The sequence below is a fragment of the Eulemur rufifrons genome, chromosome 9 (genome assembly GCF_041146395.1).
Source record: "Eulemur rufifrons isolate Redbay chromosome 9, OSU_ERuf_1, whole genome shotgun sequence".
In the NCBI taxonomy this organism is placed as follows: domain Eukaryota; kingdom Metazoa; phylum Chordata; class Mammalia; order Primates; family Lemuridae; genus Eulemur; species Eulemur rufifrons.
The window spans coordinates 22,534,927-22,553,269 of NC_090991.1; the positions used below are offsets into that span (position 1 = coordinate 22,534,927).

An 18,343-nucleotide genomic window follows, 5' to 3' on the forward strand; every position below is an offset into this window, starting at 1 on the left:
CTCTGGAAGTTTTCTCTTTTTTTCCTCAAGTTTGTGAAATAAGAACCTAGTATTTATACCTGGTGAGGACCAATTTAAGTTAAGGGCATTGCGGTCCACCAAATTCTGTAAATTTGAATTGAGTTGTGAGGTTCTGTTTCTGCCATTTCCACTGATTCAGGACACAGCTGAGCAAATTTCTCTTTTCACAGTGCTTTTGTTTTCTCTTGAGTTAATTAATACTATTCTTTACCTGTGCTTAGAATTAAGTGAAGTGTATGTGAAATTTTAGTGCTTTCAATTTTAAATAAAATGGTAGTATAATTACAGATATCATTAGTTAGGGGGAAAAAAACCCAACCCTTGAATTCAAGGCTTCATTTCAAAGATTTGTCTTTTTTGTCGTGATAGTTTCTTGCCAATGTAAAGTAATTAGTAAAAAATACAGAAGTGTCTAAACTTTAGTAATTATCCTTTGTAGTACATGAAAGAGAAGTCTTCATCTTGGTTTTTCTATCCAGGAACTAGGGACCACCATCATCAAAATGACCTGGGCTACTTGTTAAAAATACTAATTCTTAGGCTCTATTTCTGACATAATGAAACAGAATCTTTGTTATTATTGCCCTTGGATTCTGCACTTTCTTCTTCCTTCTTCTTCCCTCTTCTTCCTCTTCTTCTTCTTCTTTCTTCTTCTTCCTCTTCCTCCTTCTTTCTTCTTTCTTCTTCTTCTTCTTCTTCTTCTTCTTCCTTCTTCCTTCTTCTTCTTCGAGTTGAGGTTTTGCTCTGTTGCCTAGGCAGAAGTACAGTGGCACGAACATAACTCACTGCAGCCTCAAATTCCTGGGCTGAAGTGATCCTCCCACCTCAGCCTCCCGAGTAGTAGCTGGAACTACAGGCGTGTGCCACCATGCCTTTCTAATTTTTTTTATTTGTAGAGATGTGGTCTCACTCTTGCTCTGGCTGGCCTCAAACTCCTGGCCTCAAGCAATCCTCCAGCCTCCCAGGATGCTGGAATTACATGCATGAGCCACTAAGCTCGGCTGGGTTCTGCACTTTCAGTGGCTTTCCTGGTGTGTTAAAAATGGTGATGCATGTTATAGTTTAAGAATTACTGTTTTAGAGCTTGCCTGGAAAGGATTGTTTTGGAAGCTCCTCCCCTGAGGAGGACCTATGGGGCTAGCAGTACAGTAGATCCAAAACCAAACTTTTGTGTCACCAAACATTTAATGGCAACTTAAGGTCATAAAAAGGTTCTGGTTTTTTATTTATCACAGGTCTTGACTGGGCCTGACTTCTTATCGCTCTATGTGAGTAGTGAGGCAGTGAAGGCCAGCTTACAGTAGGCCCAACAAATCCTCCCTCATAACAGTAGGGTTTGAGCATTAGGAGAGCCATCCCTACTCTTTCCGTCTTGGGAAATTTGCATTCATTTCTCATAAGACTATATTTTTTAAGTCAGTGTCTATTTAGATTTACAGTGTGCATACCTTTTGATCCAGTCACTATCTCTAGCAGTTTACCCTATTGCAGCATTTTGAGTTTGTGGGGAACTCTCAAACTTTTTTCACAGATATATATAATTTTGTGAATTCCTATAGGAATTTTTCTTTTTGGTTATTTGGTTAAATATTTGCTTGATATATGAGAGAAATAATTTGAAGTAAAAAGCATTTTTAATGAGTGTATTATTGTACCACGTAGTATAAAGTTTAATACCTTTAACAATATTACTAGTTCATAAAGACATACTGAATTTTCTGAGTTAATAAGACAAATGCAGTGTTTATTTTAATCATGTAATAGAAAGCATAATTTGTCTACAAATCCTAAATGACATGTGCTTTGGGGACTGGATGTATAGATTAAAATTTTAAACTTTTAATTTGTATATCAAAAAATGTGGAGGAGAGGTGTTGTTTTCCTGACCTAATATTTTGAGAAACGTGTATTCTGCTCTTTTAAAAAATCAAATTGTTTTTGTTTTATAATGTTCAAACTTTGTTTTCAAATGAAGATCTAAGTGAGGAGGTTTAGACTGTTATTTATAAACACTTAGGAACAAATTATTTCTTACCCCCCACAAAACAAAACAGAATCAACTAAATTCTATATGATTATTACTGTTTTTTAACCCAGGCATTTCAAATAGTAGAGACATTTTGCTATGATATCTATCTATGTATCTATCTCCTTATATATGTAATAAGAAGGATAATGCAACCTATGAATGTGATAAAGATTATCTTTAAGTTTTCCATTTTAATGCTGTTAACTTGCTGTATTGCAGGGTTCATTATGCTTTTAGTCTTTAACCAGCAATCCATTATGAGTGCAAATTAAACAATGTATGACTAAGAAAACCCATTTAAACCTATGTAGTCAAAACCATCAGGATGACTGCTGATATTGAGCTGAATGATAAGCACCTTAAGTGGCTAAATCATGAACCAATTCATCTGCTCACTTAAAAACTCATGTGGAAGCCCCCCAGTTGCCCTAATGTAAATTAAAAATTTTTTTTTTTTTAAATCAGGGCAGGATCTCATTCTGTTGCCCAGGCTATAGTGTAGTGGTGTCATCATAGCTCATTGCAACCTCAAATTCCTGGGCTCAAGCAGTCCTCCTGCCTCAGCTTCCCCAGTGGGATTACAGGTGCACACCACTGCACCTGGCTAATTTTTTTATTTTTTGCAGAGTTGGAGTCTCACTATGTTTACTCAGGCTGAGAAAATATTTTTGATTGTGTATGAGTTTTAAATAACAGAAATTGAAACAGAAACTTATTGTTGCCTTACTAATATGCCATTAGAACAACTTGTGCATAAGTAAATGCTATTGTATAGACATACTCTAAAAGGTAGATACCAGGATATTTATCACCACTTTGTAATGATCACAAAAATAATAAATAGAAGGTAGGAAGGCAGGGTGAAAGAGGCAACAATCTAAATGTTCATCAGTTGGGGCTAGTATTAAATAAATAATGGTGCAATGAGGCATTACAGTGGAAAACTGCAGCTATGTGTGTCAATATAGAAAGCAACTTCAGTATATATATGTATATATGTATAACATATATATATGTATATATAATATGAGACTGGTTTAGTATAAAATAAATGTATGCATGTTGGCAGGTGTTTGGACAGATAAATACCACACTGTTACTCATGGCTATTTGGGGGATGGGAAGTTGGGACGGGGAAGAGTTGGCTAATAGGCAGAGATTTCTTTTTAAATTACATGCTTAAAAATTGTGATGTGGTGTTGGTAAATTTTTTTTTTCTTTTTTTTAGCCATGAGCATCTATAAAATTATTTAAAAACCACCACGACAAAAAACAAGACCACTAAATTCAAGTGTCACCCCTTTTGGAAGCACTTAATTATGTGCTCTCTTTAACAGTTTTTGGTTATTTAGATAATAGTACCTCTTGTTCTATATTGAAATAGTTAATATTCTGTGAGCTCCTTAAAACTAGGCACTATGTGTTGTTATCTCTTTATTTCCAGGGCCTAGTCATTGTCTCTATAGGAGAAGAAAGAAGATATGGGTGAAATATATATAAGAGATAGCATGTTATGAATAATCTCACTAATATTTATAGCAGTTTTTAAAAATATGATTTTTATGCCCCAAGGCCATCTGAACCAGTTAACTTTTACCAGATTAAACTTTATTTTCCTACTTTACTTTGAATTTGAGTCTTAGGAGCAACACATCTCAATTTATATTTAAATTCCTTGAAACATTAAACATCATAGAATTATGACTGTATAAAAACTAACTATATTGAGTCTAAATGAAATACCTTCTTAATAGCCCATCTGCATGAATCACTATAGCATTGGCTTGTTAATAAATCCAGCAGTTGGATTTTTGTATGGAGAACTGTTCCATCTAAACCTTTCTTGCTTTTGCCTTTTCATTAGGATTCTGATAATCCTGACCTTCGAGACCGGGGCTATATTTATTGGCGCCTTCTCTCAACTGACCCTGTCACAGCCAAAGAAGTAGTCTTGTCTGAGAAGCCACTGATCTCTGAGGAGACAGACCTTATTGAGCCAACTCTGCTGGATGAGCTAATCTGCCACATTGGTTCTTTGGCCTCTGTGTACCATAAGCCCCCCAATGCTTTTGTAGAAGGAAGTCATGGAATCCATCGCAAACACTTGCCAATTCATCATGGAAGGTAAGCAGGTGTGAACTAGGTTTGACTCTTTGTTTAGAGTTGGTCTTCTTCATGCTTTTATAGCCTGGAAAAGAACTTGCCGTGCATTTTACAAACCTACTGTTAATACTGTATTTTCCTGAGAGCTCCATCTGAATACCCGTGACCACACATACAAAGGCTGAAAGGCTCCTCTGTATTCCAATCTAGGAGTATAATTTTTAGAAAATTTTGGTGAATAAGACCTTCTAAATTGATAAAGTCTGAAAGCTGTGTAAGTTTCCAGTAAGAAAAGGCTACAAATATTCCCAGAATTGAAAACTTGGGAAAAAGCCTGTATGTACATTTAGCTGTCTTTATGCTTTACTGTAGCTCTGATTGAGGCTTATGGATAAAGTTAGCAGTTACTAACTTCTCTTATTCTGTAAAGCTATTGATGAAATAATATTTTCACGATTGTTTTATAAAAACAGCCTAAATTCTGTATAGACAAAGTTTTTACCCAATTATATTGATCATATCAGTAAGGAAATGGTTGTAAACAGGCTCTCAGGTAACATGGAGCTCTTGCTTTGTAGCTATCTTAAAATTTTAATTAGGGAGAAGTACTCTAATAAAACTCTTAAAATGGGTATTTGAGAGTCTTTCAAAATCTGATTCCTTCATCGATCATAATAAACCTTACAGTCTAAGTAGAATTTGCTCCCAGAGTGGTTAGAATAATCGGGCTTCAACTGGACCATTATCTAATGTGTATTATTATTTATGTGGTCTGTGAGTGGCCAGAGTGTAGGATTTATTGCTTTACAAATTGGTGTAGTCAGTATTTTGGGCTCTATTTAAACAGACTGTGGGCATAACCAAACAGAAAGGAAAGGGCAGCACCCAAGAAAATGATTACTAATCTTTTGTAGCCTTTAATTGAATTTTTGGTTTTAGGGCAGGTACTGTGATTTTAACCCAAAAGAGGTGTGGTTTCATAAGGATTAGGCCTTATAATAAGTTAGGGTGTTTCTTCTTGTAGGCAAGCATGTTCAACATTTTGTAGATACAACTATTTAACTTCTAAGAATTTCTCTCGTGCTTTGCTTCAAGTTTTGATATAGATATGGATTTTCCGTTGTAACTTGCCTCTGTAACCATCTTCATGTACCATTTAATCTAGCCTTCTCTCCTGATAACTTTTGATCCTCAAATGGGAGGGGAAAAATGAAACAAATCAATAAACAGAAACAACCCTTTCTTAAACACAAGAAAAGAAACAGCATTTAAACAAAAAGAAACATAGTCTCTTAACATAAGATCTCTAATAGCCTTTAATTTGTTAACTTCACAATTCCTTATGTGGTTCCTTTTTGGATAACCTCCTTTAGTCCATCTGTACATGTTTTGTGTTTTTAAAAGGAAGTACAAATATAGGAAAAAATCCCTTTTGAGATAAATAGGAATGATACATTGCTGCAAATGGCATGTCTATAATTGTATTGACATTGCCTAGCTCTCTTCTGCAGCATAAGGTTAAGTGATATGAAATGAACACTTTAAAACCTTATTCTGCCTCTTCTAGAGATTTAAAAATGCTTACTTCACTCGGTCTTTTAAAATCACTTGGGAAAGAGAGAAGTGCTTTTTACTTGGGTATTACTTACTGTGCTTGTACTTGGCAGCTGCTCTATGAGTGTGAGGTGGTAAACAATTGTCTAATTTGGAAAATCTCAACCTTTTAAAAATATTGCTTTGATGACCCTTATGTAGTTACTTCCCATGAGTTCACAATGGGAAATGTTTTCATGTTTCTTGTATTTTCTGTTTAGAAAGAATGTACCCTAATGATGTATCATGTTCTTAACTTGTAGAATCTATAGGATCATTTACTTCTATTCATCTAACTCACTTTATCTTCTCATAAGAAAAATATGTGCATTGATACCTATTCTATCTTCTGTTTAGACGTACTGATAAATCCATGTGTTCTATCACATTTTCTAAATGGCATATGTCATAAGATACCTTCTCCCATGTCTCTTATGACGTTCTTAATTCTAATGTTGTTAATTTTAATGAAGTCCAGTTTATCAATTTTTTTCTTTCATGGTTAGTGCCTTTTGTTGAAACTGTTATCTATTCCAAAGTTGTAAAGATGTTATTTTAGGTTTTCAACTAGGTTTTGCCCTTCACATTTATGTCTGATTTATCTCAATTTTTCTTTATGTTGTGAAGCATAGGAGTCAAGGTTCATTTTTTCCCCATATAGTTGACCCAGTACCACTTATGGAAAAGGTCATCATTTCTCCTGCTAGTCCATTTAATATCTTTTGGAACTCACCACTTTGTTTTTGTTTTTACAGCTTGTTGGGCTTTTATTATTACATATATAGTTGATGATAGTTAGCAGTTTACGTTACTCTTAGCTGATCTTCATGTCCATTCTCCCAATTTCAGTCCATTATACACACAGCTGCTAGAATAATGGTCCTCTAATGTTATTTTTAGTTTTTATTCTTTGTTCAAGAAATAAGTGATTCTGTATTTCCTAGCATAGCAAAAATTAACTCTGAGACTGAGGTTCAAAGTTCCTCTTCCCTGATCCTCTCTTCCCCCAAATCTTACCATTCACAATCTCTATTCTTGCCATTATAACTTTTTTGCCACCCTAAAGTCAAATTATTCATTTCTCTGCCTTTGCACAAGCTATCCCCCCTCTTTGGAGGTCTCATAAGACAATTCTGAGAAGCTCTTAGAATCAGTACCCCCGGTTTTGTTTTCCTTCTCTCCCATACCCTGTTAGTATGCAGACGCACAATACTTGCTTCTACTGTTACACAGTAAACTTGCCTTTCAGTCATTTTGTAAATGCTGATTTTTTTTTTGTTAGTACATAAGTTATTTGAGGGTAGGAATTGTATATTTCCCCTTACGGTTTCTACAGAGAACCATGGAATGCTCCTTACAGTGTTCCCTCATAGATACTCAATTAAAATTGACTGACTGATGAGGTTACATAATATAATTTGTTTTTGTTTTAACAACTGTGTTTTCATGAGAACAAGAATTGCTATGATCTCTTCATGAACATGCACAAATGATTATAAAATAAGAGGATTTTTTAGTCTTGTGTTTTATATTCATAGCTATATGTTTGACATCCATTTGTTGCCTTATTGTTATATTGTAGGTGAAACTGACTTTTGTCTTTTCTCCTCTTTGTGTCCATGTGACAACAGCACTGATGCAGGTGACAGCCCTGTTGGTACCACTACTGCAACCAACCTGGAACAGCCTCAGGTTATCCCCTCTCAAGGTGACCTTCTCGGGGATCTTTTAAACCTTGACCTCGGTCCCCCAGTCAATGTGCCACAGGTATCCTCCATGCAGATGGGAGCCGTGGATCTCTTGGGAGGAGGACTAGATAGTCTGGTAAGTATCTTTCCGCCCCTTTCCTTTTGGTTTATTTTTAGTTCTTCGTATGCTAGAGAACTTTAAATTATTCAGCTTTGTAGAACTAGACCTTTCCTTGATTTTGAGCGGTAATGTCCTTTCATAAAGGACAGGATTATTTGTCTTTAGAAAGTTAATTGTAATACTGTTGATCATCGGTAATAGGGTATATCTGCAAGCATATGGGATTATTTTATTTTCCTGCCTCTAAATAGAGCTTTTAATATTTAACCAGTCTATTGTTTAGCAACCTTAGTGTTTATTATCCTTTCCAGTGTTCATTATTGCTGCTGCTCCTTAATTCTGGATACCCCCTCCAATTCTCTCTTTGACCTGAACAGCATCAAAGAGGTCTTGTACAGATTGTCCTATTTTGAGGCTTTTAGCCTTTGCCTTTTTAAATTTTATTGACTTATGCCCTAATTCTGAAAGGTTTTAAGGCAGCCATTTGAGCCATTTTTGTACAAAATGTACCTTTATTACAGTTGGGAAGGACTGCTTGATTGGTTCTTTTTTCCCCTTCCTCCTCACCTGTTCTACCCTGTTATACTTCCAATTTAATTAGCTTCCAGGATTCTAACACTAAAAGGCTCCAAAGTCCAGAATATCTGTGATATGTGCCAGCAATGGGAACCAAGATTATTTTTTGTTGCTGTACAAGATAAATGAGAAATATTAAGGATGACCATCAATCTGTGGAGAGAAGGCCAGAAATAACAGGTCTCATCACATGACTCCCTGCAAACTAGGTACTTGACTGTGGTGGAATTAGAGGCTCCTTGAGCTAGACACTTGCAAATGAGATGTTTGTCAACCTGATGACTATAAAGGTGCTCAAGAATGATTTATATCCCAACATCACTGGAAGGCAGATATCATAGATATAAAAATATATGTCCTCACAGATGATACAAACAAAACAACCTTACTGTCTACTTCATATACTTTATGAACAGTAGTGTGTCTGGGGTTTATGCCAGCCAGTGCAGGTACATTTACTTTTTTGCTGGCAGAGAGTCTAAGGAAATAAGGTTACAGTCATATGTGGGTTGTACATTTTACTAATGGAAAGTCACTGCGTTGAGAATCTATACATTGACCAAGCTGTGGACTCCAGCTTATATTGACACAAGTGAGCACTCCTGTTGTCTTTCTTGGGAATATAAGCAAATACTTTACATATTCATATCTTTAATGAATGGGGTTTACTGATTGTATAAGCAGAATAGCTTCCTCATATGATCATTCTGCATTGCTGTATAGCCTCCTTATCAACTCCAGAGACTGACAAATGAATATTTAAATATCCACTGAGGCTCCCAAAAGTCCCTTATGAAATTAAAATAGCTCTTCTTATTCTATTGACACATCAACCACAAGTTAAATATTGCAGCTGTCTCAAGTTTATGCCATAACAACCCTACTTACTACTTTCCCTGGTGGCTTACTACATGGTAGACTCATTGAACCTGAGGGTGAAAAAGGAGCTAAATTTGAGGGATGGAGGGGAGAAAGAGGCCCTGCATTTTGATATTGACAGGCCCAGAATTCTACACTCTTGTTTCTTGACCCACTTTAGCATAGAAACAAAGAGACATGTTATTTACACTTGAATTTGTGAGCTTTTGCTGACCGCAAAACCAATGAATTTTGTCTTTATATTTTACATGGGTATCCAGTCATCTATTAGAATTTTGACAAGTTTTGCTTCAGATAGAAAAGTTGTTAGAATTTGCTTGGATTATATTTAGTAGTAGCCAAAGTCACACATGGACCTTTTCCCTTTTTCTTTTTCTGTGAAGGATATTGATTTTTTGGGAGAGGAAGTAAGTTGTTTTTCCAGTTGTATTTCTAAATATTATACAGGCTTTGCTAGGTAGGCCCAATTATGTTGTTGTATAACTCTAAATTTTAGCTTTTCCTTACTTTGGGATTTAAAATGGTATCCTTGGTGTTATAACCCCCAGAAAGTGTTTACGGTACAATTTTCTTCAGTTTATTCTGAGATATAAATATGTCCCAGAAATCAAAATGAGAAGGAATAAAAGCCCTTATTTTTGCTTTGGATCTGTATGTGGTTAAATATATATTCACTCAGAGAACCTAGATTCCTTTTACGAGAACATGACAAGGAAGACCTAAATCTGGCTGTGTAGAAGATGAGTTTCTAAGGCAGCAATGGACTATGCCACTTTTAAAGTGCTGTCATTGTTAAATTATCTAATTTAAAGAGGAAAATAATCCTCAGTGTTGTCACTTAATCTATATAGATAGTGCCATTTCTTGAATGCATCCTTGTCTTAAAGCAGCACTTCTCACAACAAACTATAATATGCATGTGAATCTCCTAGAGATCTTGTACAAGAGACATTGATTTAGTTGGTCTGGGGTGGGACCTGGGAGTCTGCGTTTTTAACAGGCTCCGGACTTAGAATATCTGTGACCATTGTGAACCACTTCAGTTTGGTCTTTCAAGCATAGCTGCCTAGGTACTCAGATGTCTTTTTGTCTTGACTTCACTAGTAGTAAACAATCCTGGAAAGAGGGTTCCTCCACTACCTCACATTAGTTGAGGGAGGGCAAGAAACTTGTGAAATTATTTTGTTAAAGCTCTTTCTTTTGCCCTCTAGGAAGAATAGTGTTGCTAGGAATGGTAGAATTTGACCCAAACGCCTATTTAAAATATGGCCAGCGTTAGAATTGTGTGGTTGTTTGACAACAGCATTTAGGTTAGTTTAGTGATCCTTTCAGAAAGACTGTCAACCAGGCCTCTAGACTGCAGGGTTTCTAAGAGAACCTCACCCATAGAGGTCAGTGGTGTGCTGCCAATGAAATATTGCCTGGCAGCTACTAACCTCTCTGGTTCTCAACTCTAGCTGCAAAATTAGTCCCATATTAGTACCATTAAAAAAGTACTGTCAATACTTGGGTCCAAGAGCAGTTAAACAAAACTTCTGGGTGACAGGACTTAGACCTATTTTTAAAATATTACCCAGGTTACTTTAATTTTGCAGCTGGGGTTGAGAACATTGAGCCAAATGAAATTCTAAGTGGAGTGAAGAAGAGATGTTAAAAGCTGATCTCTAAGCCAAGACAGTAACTTCCACAAAAGAATTATATTCTGGAGAGCCTCTTTGGCCCCTCCTACAAAAAGAGACATCTCTGATTTTACCTTTGTTCTTCCCAACCCAGGATATTTTTCCATTGTGATTTTATGTCAGGTGATCCACCCTATCAGAAGTTAGCTGCAAGATGAATTTGACCAATTTAGATGTAGTTGCTCAGTCCTAGGATCTTTTTTTACCCTTGCTTACTTTCCATAATTGGATACTGAAAATTGAGGACATTTTATATTTTGGACTGTCTAACCATTTTCTGTTCCTCTGACTTAAAACTTGATAGTCATCAGAAGATGTTTTTATTCTTTTTTCATAGCCTGGTGTTTCTGCCGTATTAGATCTTGTGCTATTTCATCTTCTTTTTTTATCACACTTGTGAACTTTTGAGATTTAGTGAATTGTGACCTTTTTCTAAAGCCATCATATTCTGGAAATTCTTATCAATTTATTATCATTATTTGCCATAGCATACCTGGAGGCTCCAGACTTCTTCCCTCAATAATGGTGACTTGTAATATCTGTGATTCTTAAAGAGGAGTGGGGTGGGACTCTTGCTGTGCCTCCCAGATGATTGATTCTTGTATGCTTTTTAAAGGAAGCAGTTACCTTTGGAAATCATTGATTTAGGCAGAGATTTAAAAATGGAATGCCTCTTCATCACAGGGCTTGAATCAAGTGGATTTCCTGTCTCTTTTTATTCTCCTTATTGGAACATCCCCATCCTTATTTTTTGCTTGCCCTTCAGCATATTCTCTTTTGCTTGTATTCTACAGATAGTTTCTTCTGTCTGTTTGTATAAACTTGAGTGTTGCCTTGATGTGGAGTGAATTCAAGTAATGTAACTTATGTGTTTAATGTGTTCTACATGTAGAACATGATAGTATACTATTTAGGTGTAAGCTTGCAATAGTAGTTGTTTGGGCTTTTTTTTTTTTCTTTCAGAAGCCATATATGTTGCGGGGGGTGGGGGGTGGAGGGATTTGGTTTCTTTTTATGCCTCTGACACTTTACTGAGGTTCTGGGTAGTGTGATTTTTCTCACAGTGCAAATCCTTCTGGTTTGGTATAATGTGGGAGGTGACCTGATACCCATGTGTATAACTCTTGCATACGTGTTAGGTGCTCACGAGTCTGACGTCTGTGCGGATCGCTGAAGTAATGATTGAATCTCTATTATTTGTTGCCTTTACTTCTAGTAAGGAAGTGGCCTTGTCTGTCAGCAGAGGCTTTGGCTAAATTACAGCCTTCGTTCATGCAAGATACTGTGCATTATTCTTTTGGATAAATGGTGTTATTGTGTATCAAAAATGGAAAGGAAGCATTACCCCGAGTGCCCTTTTTCTATGCTGATGAAGGATTTCATACTGGAGAAATGTCTTCTGTGTGCCCAGCCGGAGTGGAGTGGAATATAGGAGAAACTACCTTTTGCTGGCTCCCAGTGTATGATTTTCAAAATCTCCCGCTCTGTTTCTTGCAGGTTTTTACCTTCCAGATATTTTAGTCACGAGCTGTTTATTATAGTTTTGAGTTTTCTTAGCCTACAGGAAATGCATCATATATACTAGTTTTACATCTTCATATTTCTTACTTTGGAGGAGCTTTGCAGTGATTTTTAAGAGCTTAGTTTTTAGAGTTTGCATTGTGTGAAAAGATCTTTCTAAGTTGTTTCCCAATTTTGTCCAGTAAATTTTTCAGCATAGCTTCTGTAACCACTGTTTTTTTTTTTTTTTTTAATCGATGCATAGATTTAGTCAAGGCTGGACTCAGGCAGTTTTGAGAATAATTAAATAATTTTTGAGTGCCAGTTTCTGTGCTAGAACCTTTATAATTTCTAATCCTCAAAAAAACTCACCGAGGTAGTTGATATTGGCCTCCATTTTACAGAAAACTGAAGGTCACATAACAATTAGTCGCAGAGTTGGGATTTAAACCTAGGACTTCTTCAAAACTTCAGAGGTTATACACTTTCCACTATGCTGTGATTCCTCCAGTTTGTTATTGTCACCTTCTAGAATAAAGCCCAGTTTCACCTAACTTTGGTCCTTCTCAAACTGGGGTACAGAGGAGAGTACAAGGTGCATTTGAAGCTGCAAGATAAACATGATTCATTGTCTTGTAGTGTCAGTCCTACTTGATGGTAAGTAATGTAAACACAGAATAACCATCAGTGTGTTATGGCCTAGAATGTAAAATTGCACCACTGTTTAGACAGAACACATGGCTTGCTTGCCCTGGGTCTCTTCATGCTGTACTTCCCAGGAGCCCTGCGTGTATGAGCTGGGGCCAGTATGTCCCTAGGAGGCACATGAAAGTTTGAGAAGAACTATAGAAGTGTATTCATTCATTAAAAGAGAGACTGAATAATTTCATGCACCTTTCTTGCAGTAAAAGGAGCAAAGATTATTCATCTTATCTTCGTTTAAGTAGAGCCCAAAATCTCATCTTCCCATCTGTTTGGCAGTGAGCTATGATAAAGCACTCATACATTCTGGGCAATTAAATGATGTGCAGGCATTCTTCTCCTGAAAATTTGCTATCAAAACCACTCAAATAATAGATGTCCTCTCTAGAAAGGGTTTTGGCCTGGGTGAGTGGGAGGGGATTCATCTTTTTTCCCCAGTTGGTTCTATTCATATGTGTTGGCAATGTTGATGCAGATACTGTGCTCTAGGGCAGTTGGCAAACAGTTTTGTCAGCCTTCTGTCCTTCTGGTGAGAATTTTCTCCAATAAAGTGATTGATTTCAAAATTGCCCCCCGAGAAATATTGCCAGTAGCCCTACTTATATAATTAGTAGAACATTTATTCATTCAATAAGTAAATATTTCAGTGCTTATGTATGTCAGGCTGTATTCTATGTACTAGGCATATAGTTGTGAATGAAACAGAGTTCTTATAAGCTTACACTCTAGTGGGAGAAGACAAATGATAAATATGAATATAATGAGGTAGCACAAATGCTGTGAAGGACAGTGAGGCAGGATGCAGAGGTTCTCCTGTGGATGTTCACTATGTTCAGCATTGACTGTTGACTTGTCTGACCTGAGAGATCCATGGTGGCCATTCTAAGGCCTTTTTGTCCCATGTCAGGAAGTATTTTGTTATATCCACCTGCTTTTTGCTGATAGAAGCCTTTTTTCCCTTCAAGTTAAGGAATCTTCCAATTTTTCTTTTTTCAACTCATTTATGCTATTCCATATCAAGTCTGCTCAGCCATCAGTTTAATAGCTTTTGCGTGGTTACAGAGTCTTTTCACCAATTTGATTAGTTACATTTTATGATGTCTTTTTTGAATAGCTTTCTAAAGATCAAATTAAAATTTGCAGCTCAGCTGAAAACCGTACTTTTACCTCTAAGATGCTGTGTGCCTTCTATAATTTAAACCCTGATTGAAAAAAACACAGATTGATGTTTTTGACACCAGTAGGATTTTAACAACAGTAGGTTGTATTGTTTGTGATGGGAATCATTGTGTACTATTTTTGCATCATTCTTTTTTTTTTTTTTTTTTTTTTGAGACAGAGTCTCACTTTGTTGCCCAGGCTAGAGTGAGTGCCGTGGCGTCAGCTTAGCTCACAGCAACCTCGCAACCTCAGACTCCTGGGCTTAAGCAATCCTACTGCCTCAGCCTCCCGAGTAGCTGGGACTACAGGCATGCGCCACTATGCCCGGCTAATTTTTTCTATATATGTTTTTAGTTGTCCATATAATTTCTTTCTATTTTTAGTAGAGACGGGGTCTCGCTCTTGCTCAGGCTGGTCTCGAACTCCTGACCTTGAGCGATCCACCCGCCTCAGCCTCCCAGAGTGCTAGGATTACAGGCGTGAGCCACCGCGCCCGGCCTTGCATCATTCTATTGACTCCCAGATAACAGAGCTATTGGTAAACGATATGACTTGGAATATTCCTTAGATTCCCTTCAATTCAATTAGTTCTGGAAAGCATTAAATAAAAGAAATGATAGCTCTAGACATAGAGCATAGAGCTTATGATCTGTACCTCCAGTTAAGAGAATGTCTTCAGATATCTAGACAGCTCCACAGTTTTAGAAGCAAATAGATGTACTTTGGACTGATCAGACATACCATAAAGGGGCTAACCCAGATCAGTCATTGTGATAATTTGTGCGATTTTTTTCTTTTTTTGGTCTGCTCAGTGGTCATCTCAGTTGATATTTCTTTGTAAAAAATTGTTTTTCTTTTCTTTCTTGAAGTCAGGCAGACTTGTTCCCTTACAGAACCTCCGTCTTGAGTTCTCTTTCTGTATTTCTGCTATTATAGCATATTGCCATTGGGTGAGAATGTTTCCTTTTGGTATCTGTAGCTGAAGTAGAGCCTATATATAGGCTCAGCTCTGGAACTTTTAGCTCTACCTGCTCTGCTGCAGAGCTCATGCTAAAATCCCTTTAGCCTGTAAGTTATGATAAGTCACCACAAAAATCACTGCTTTCCATCCAGTTACTGAATTAATAATGCATTAAACAACACATTATTGTGTCATTCACCATAAACTGAGTCCCGGTCAGCATTACTTCAGACATAGTAAAGTGACCATTCTTTGCCAATAGCCAAATATTAGTATTATTTTCAGTGCCATTTAATACTATAGCTACTGTGGTTGGGGACTACTATGATTGGAAACTGTGGGAATTCTACCATTATCAGAAAATTTGGACTTGGATATTAGCTACAGCCCTTTAAGAAAATTCTGCTCGATTTTCAGCATTTGAAATAATTCTTTTCCAGAAATTGGAATTTTTCCTCTATCCTCCTGTATCCTGATTTAGTTGGCCTAGAGTTGACATTATTTTCTTCATGGAGAAAATGGCAGCCTCAGTAAGGCAATCCTGGGAACAGTGGGAAGTGGACACCTCCAAGAGACACTTAAAACACAGTGTCTGGACACCTAAGATTAGGATCAAAGCCATGCCCTGTAAACCTATTCCTTTTCACTCTTGACTCCCATGGACTCACTGGATAACATATCACTCTGAATTTTACAAGTCCTAGTTTGATTAATTTTGTACTCTATCTGATAAGTATGGGCTTGGAGTGTTTCCAAACAGATGAACCTGACTCCCAAAAACGCTAGCAGCAGAACTGACATGGTTAATGTCTAGTACAGGCTGATATACAACTTTCCTGGGTATTTGTTTAGCTTTCCAGCCTTCCTCCTACCCTTCCTTCCCTCCCTCCTTCCCCTCCTTCCCACCTGATTAATATCTGCTTTATCCTGCTTGTCACTTGTAGATAGGAGAAGCCACTCACTGGGTAATTGGCTTCCATCCTTGCTGACATCTCCCTATTAGTCACTCACACCCATCATCGTGCTGTCACCTTGCCCTGTTTTCAGAGAAGAGGATCACCTCCTTTGGAATCTTTTTCAGTTAAGAGAAAAGACGCTGAATAAAGTCTGAATAAGCAATAGTCTTGCTAGTTAGAAAACACACAGTATTGAAATTGTCCTTTCCCTTTGCTCTTTGGACATAACACAATTAGGTGAACACTTATATCATTGGCTAAGATAACATTCACACAATATTCAAAGATGAAAAGAATGAAATCTAAGAAGATAATGGGTATACATGAGCTTCATTTCCTTTGGTCTAAGCACTGCCAGTGAGTATCTTTTTTCAATGCCTTTTATTGAATTTAGCATATTTGGTACAACTGCTGTTTCCTTTCCAATGTATTTTTACTTGTCTGCCATTGAGTGCCAACCAGGTCCATTAGGAATTCTGTCTCTTTTAAGCTTGGATTGTAAGCCTGGCCAGAAGGGGGAGAATGGTTAGGAGAAGGGGTAAGCCCATCAGAAAGTGATAAAACCACATCAAAGTATGTTTTGTAGAGCCCCTTCCATGGCTTTTGTATTTAGCCTTTCCTTTCCTTTGTTAGAAAGGGTTTTTCTCTCTGTTCAAATTCTTTTTATTCAGAAGTAAGCTCCAAAGTCATTTCTGCACAGATGAATCTTGTCTGACTCCAACATAATTCATTCTCTGACTCAATGTTTTCAACCTTGTCTGTACATTAGAATCAATTAGGGGAGCTTTTCAAAATTGTGATGCCCAGGCTATACCTCAGAACAATTAAATTGCTATCTCTTGGGGTGAGACTCGGGTATCAGTATATTTTAAAACACTCCTCCCCATTGATTGATTACATTGGGTATCCAAGGTTGAAATCATAGTTACTGGAACATAATTAAAATAATTATTTGTCTTAGAAAGTTTAGGATTAGTCAAAGAAACCTCTAGGTTCTTATGAAGGGAAAATTGAAGAACCTCCTATAATCAAACTGCCGTTTGCAAACTTGTTTCACATGAATATTTTTTTTTTTTTTTTAAACATATCTACGCTGGTCTCCAGTCTAATTAGAGCACTCATTCTTCTTGATCAGGCTTTCATTCCTGCTTTCTCAGCCTTTGTTCATGCTATCTGAGAAATGAGCTTGCCCCATTTTAGCTTTTTATAATTTTTCCCATTATAATCCCACACTACCACCTCCTTGAAGCTTCTCTTTATTATCTTTTAGCCAAAAGGAGGTTCTTCCCTTCAGAACTTCCCCTTTTTGCTTTAGTATATTCTGTATGTTTTGCATTCATGTTTGATTTCTCCTGCCAGTTTGCAAAGCCTGATTCTTATTTATCTATATAGTCTCCTCATTGTCTGGCATCTTTACATCCCCTGTAATGCCTTGCATTCAGTAAATGTTACATAAGTGTTTGTTTGAATAAAAGGAATTTCATGCTTTTCAGATGTCATGCTGCAGATGTGTGCCATTATAAAACCAGAGAGAAAGCAGATGTGTAATCTTTTCTGTTTGCTTTTACACTTTTCCAGTTATTCAAATTCTTGGTTGGGATGACCTTTTTATTTAAGTATATGATTTTCATCCCATGTCCAGTCATTAGTCTTCAGGGAACTGATTCTGAAAATGTTGGCTCTGTGGTTTGGAGTGCCTTGTAGTTGTGCAGAGCATGTTTGCTAATGCCAGTTATGAAGCACCTACCAGGGTTATTTTCTGTCATGTTTAAGTAGACTTTTGTGGTATTTTTGAATATTTAAGATTGATTTTTAAATTTTGGAAATGCCATTTTATATACTATCTGTTCATTGAGAAGATAAATAAATCCTTTCTCAAATCCTAAAGATGCAGTATAATTTTGTCTTTTAACACAACTACAGCAATCTCCAAGATTCTATAGACAACAAAGGAAAGTGATTTTAGAGCAGACATGGCATTTGATGATTCAAGGAGGTGTTTTAGATGCAGAGTGAGAACTAGGGAAGAAGAAAATGTGGAACTGTAGCCCAATAAAAGTAATTTTTGCTTTTTAATCAGTGCCATTAGTTGTGTTTATATATGTTTGACATTTCTTACATGCTAGCTGTTTTCAACTTCAGCTCTTCTTTAATGTTTTTGTCATGGAAGACTGACTTCAGGGTGAATTATATCTCCAAGTTTCTATAGACAATAAAGGAAAGTGTTTTTAGAGCAGACATAGCATTTGATGATTCAAGCAGGGTCTTAGGATCCTGAGAAAAAAAGCAGGACTAAGACCATGTGGAATTATTTTCCTATCAGCTAACTAATTCAGTTAGTCTGATTCTCTAATGCTTAGCATCCTTTTAAATG

General features: G+C 36.7%; 1 protein-coding gene across 2 annotated transcripts in view; it reads left to right on the forward strand.

Annotated features, from left to right (window-relative positions):
* The window catches only part of AP2B1 (adaptor related protein complex 2 subunit beta 1), a 116,428-nt gene that overhangs the window by 47,370 nt on the left and 50,715 nt on the right, over positions 1-18,343 (forward strand). For both annotated transcript variants that reach the window (XM_069482295.1, XM_069482296.1), the window contains exons 13-14: positions 3,915-4,174; positions 7,378-7,570. In XM_069482295.1, coding sequence (XP_069338396.1) covers positions 3,915-4,174; positions 7,378-7,570 — 453 coding nt within the window. The remainder of the gene's footprint in view (positions 1-3,914; positions 4,175-7,377; positions 7,571-18,343) is intronic.